Source organism: Guillardia theta (genome assembly GCF_000315625.1).
Source record: "Guillardia theta CCMP2712 unplaced genomic scaffold GUITHscaffold_224, whole genome shotgun sequence".
NCBI lineage: Eukaryota > Cryptophyceae > Pyrenomonadales > Geminigeraceae > Guillardia > Guillardia theta.
Genome location: NW_005434452.1, coordinates 18,853 through 21,975, shown reverse-complemented (window position 1 = coordinate 21,975; position 3,123 = coordinate 18,853). Strand labels below are relative to the sequence as shown.

The 3,123-nt window shown below is 59.7% G+C and overlaps 1 protein-coding gene across 1 annotated transcript in view; it reads right to left on the bottom strand.

The window, feature by feature from the left end:
- Positions 1 to 1,681: 1,681 nt before the first annotated feature.
- The window catches only part of GUITHDRAFT_166693 (hypothetical protein), a 2,277-nt gene continuing 835 nt past the window's right edge, over positions 1,682 to 3,123 (bottom strand). Inside the window, exons 4-9 of the mRNA XM_005819422.1 lie at positions 2,893 to 3,072; positions 2,704 to 2,840; positions 2,377 to 2,592; positions 2,052 to 2,244; positions 1,854 to 1,943; positions 1,682 to 1,811 (exon numbers count right to left, since the gene is read on the bottom strand). Of these exons, the coding sequence (XP_005819479.1) occupies positions 1,753 to 1,811; positions 1,854 to 1,943; positions 2,052 to 2,244; positions 2,377 to 2,592; positions 2,704 to 2,840; positions 2,893 to 3,072 (875 nt within the window). The 3' untranslated portion in view covers positions 1,682 to 1,752. The remainder of the gene's footprint in view (positions 1,812 to 1,853; positions 1,944 to 2,051; positions 2,245 to 2,376; positions 2,593 to 2,703; positions 2,841 to 2,892; positions 3,073 to 3,123) is intronic.

Genomic DNA, 3,123 nt, shown 5'->3' with positions numbered 1-3,123 from the left:
GAGCATCCAGTGTTGCACCAGCGTCGTGGTCGAGCTATGCGCTAATAAGGGTAGAGTTGGGCTTTTCGGGAGATGCAGCTGGTCGTCGTCGTCTCTCTCTCTCTCTCTCTCTCTCTCTCTCTCCTCTCTCTCTCTCTCTCTCTCTCTCTCTCTCTCTCTCTCTCTCTCTCTCTCTCTCTCTCTCTCTCTCTCCTCTCTCTCTCCTCCTCCCTCCCTCCCTCCCTCCCTCCCTCCTCTCTCTCTCCCCCTCCCTCTCTCTCTCTGACGCCCCTCAGGTCTGCCGAAGCTTTGCGGGGGTACGAGCATGAAGTCAGAGTCGTCCAGGCGGTCAACGGCTCTTCTCCTGCGCTCTTGAGCTACGTCAAGATGTGGAGGCTGGGAGGGAGAGCGTACAGTATCACGTGACATGCTAAGGAAGGGAGGCGAGTCGGCTGACCTGGCACAGGAGGCTTCACCAGCACAGCATCTACAGCGCCTTGAAGGATCTCAAGCCCCTGCACGCCTGCGACTTCTTTCGCTTTCGATCCGTCGCTACGAGCCTTGTGCGGGGATTGTAAGGGCGATGGAGAGACGCTGAGGGGAAGATGATGACGTTGCAGAGCAAGGTTGGAGCAGCTGCATCTCTTTCACTCCGACCTGACCTCCCATAACGTGACGGTTTCCGCTGCTGCGCCTGCCATGTCATCAAGAAGCAGGTCTTGCTCACTGACTCCGGTACCGCTGTGATCGCACGGCTCGACCTCCTCCTCGACGCTCGTACGGCGGTAGAGCTTACGCTTGCCCATCCGCTTCCTGCTCCTCATGACCTGCCGCAGGGTTACGTTGCCGTGGAGGGCGACCGGAGGTTCATTCCCCCGGTGAGCCTCTCCGCACCCCCAACCCCTCCTCCTCCCTGCTCTCCCCCCTCACCCCCTGCCTCCTCCTTCCTGCTCCTTCCCCCCTACCCCCTGCCTCCTGCTCTCCCTCTGCTCCTCCTGCTCTCCCTCACGCTCATCAGGAACACTCTTCGCACTCTCTCTGCTCGCAGTGCGCTGGTGCAACTCGTCACGGGGTTGAGGTTGAGCTTAACGCCGCTGACTCCGCAGGCTCGTCCGGTCCCCTCCAGCACAAGGCCAATGTCTTCTCTGCTGGGCTGTATTCGCCTCTTCTCTTCCTCCCCTCCATCATCCTTCCCTGCTCTCCCTTCCCCCCTTCCTTCTCTCTCCCCTACTCTCCTTTCCTCCCCCCTCCCCTTCTCTCTTCCCTATTCTCCTTTCCTCCCCCCTTCCTTCTCTCTCCCCTTTTCTCCTTTCCTCCCCCCTCCCCTTCTCTCTCCCCTTTTCTCCTTTCCTCCCCCCTCCCCTTCTCGCCTCTGTTGAGACTCCTGACCTCCTATCAGCGTCCTCCTACAACTAGCCACTGGTCTCGAGGAGCTGCCGGCCCAAGGCAGGAGGTGGCTGGCGCTGCGCAGCAACTTTGACCCGTCGAACGAGGCCTGGAGGCCAAGGAGGATGGTATGGCGGAGCCTCCTCTTCGGTACCCCTCCTCGCGCTCTACCTGCCCTGAAACGCGACAGAGCCCTACGTCTCTTTCCCCGAGGCTCATCTGATCCGCCACATGCTCGTCGCTTGCCCCGAGGAGAGGCCGACGGCGAGCGAGCTGCTGGCGCGACATCTGATACTGCAGGACAAGTGAAGGAGAGCAAGAGAATCTACAAGTTTAGAGCAAAACGATGAGAACAAAAACTGGTGAGGATGCAAAAGAATAAAGAGATCATTCGATCTGATAGGCCTCGGGCGGCGCAGGAGCATCATGTTCTCTTGCTTGTTTTCCTGCCAACCATTAGCAGGAGGTCGCAGGAGAATATCCGCTACCGCTCTCTCTCCTCTGCTCGCCAGCATCGTGGTTCCCCATCTCCTCGAGCATGCTTGCTTCGACTGTCACCCGCTCCACACTCGCAAAATCTGCAAGTATCGTTAAGGAGACATGTGGAGGAGGGGAGGAGGGAGAAGGAGACAGGACTGGATCACGTTGGAGGCATGGAGGGAGGGGGAAAGGGGTGAGAGGTGTACCGGCATAGATGGTGATACAGAACCAGGCGAGGGGCGCCATCTCGACGGCGATGAGCTTGAGGATGGTGAGGACCATGAGGCTGCTGTTGCCGATAAGCCCCAGGCCTCCGCTCGCGTACCAGGCGAAGTAGACGTTGAAGGCGCAGTGAGCTATGAGCGAGAAGGAGACGCAGTGGGCGGTCCCGTCGTACATCTGCAGCAACATCAGGAGCAACGAATCTCTGAGCAACGAGAAGAGGATCGAGAGCCAGGAGAGGGAAGGGGGAGGAGAGGGGGAGAGAAGGGAGGAAGGAGAGGAGGGAGAGAAGGGAGGAGGATGCAAGACCTTTGCCTGCTGTAGGCGAAACTTATGATGGATGTCTCTACTCAGCCCTGTCTCTTGGTCCGACAGATTTCCATCCGTGCTGCCGTAGCTGTCGCGGTTCCCTGCCTGGTTGAGGAGGCTCTGAGACGGCAGGGCCTCGTACCCCACCAGGTCGTTGGCCTGTAAGTTCCACACGTAGGAGCCGAACGCGAAGCCGAACCCAACGCCGATGATCGCCTGCTGCCACGTCATCCCTCTCTCCCTCTCGCTCCTCCCTTGTCGCTCTCTTTCTCGTCGCTCCCTCCCGCTCCCCCCCCCAGCCCCCCCGGATGTCGCTATCCTGCCCACCTGCAGCACCACGAGCGCGGAGGTCGCGTCCAGATACTTCCTACAGTAGTCGTTGTGTCTGCTGCTGTCGCAGATGTTTCCATACTGCACCGCCAGAGCCTGCGGGACCCCCACGAAGATGGCGAGGGCTGCGATGGCTGCGAGCCTTGTTAGACCCCGGGACCCCAGCAGCAGCTCAGCAGGACTTACCGCCCGCCAGGCGGAAGTAAACTGTCCTCCATCGCAGGAGCCCCCCGGATCGGGTGATTTCGTGCCAGGTCAAGAGGAAGAGGGACTTTAGCGCGAGGAGGTACCAGAAGGCAATCGCGTTCAGCCAGTCCCCCTGCGACTTGAGCGAATTGATCCTGTCCGGGTCCCCTACATCCTCACCTAGTACAATTGAGAGTGAGGGAATGAAGGAAACGAAAGCAGTCAATTGGA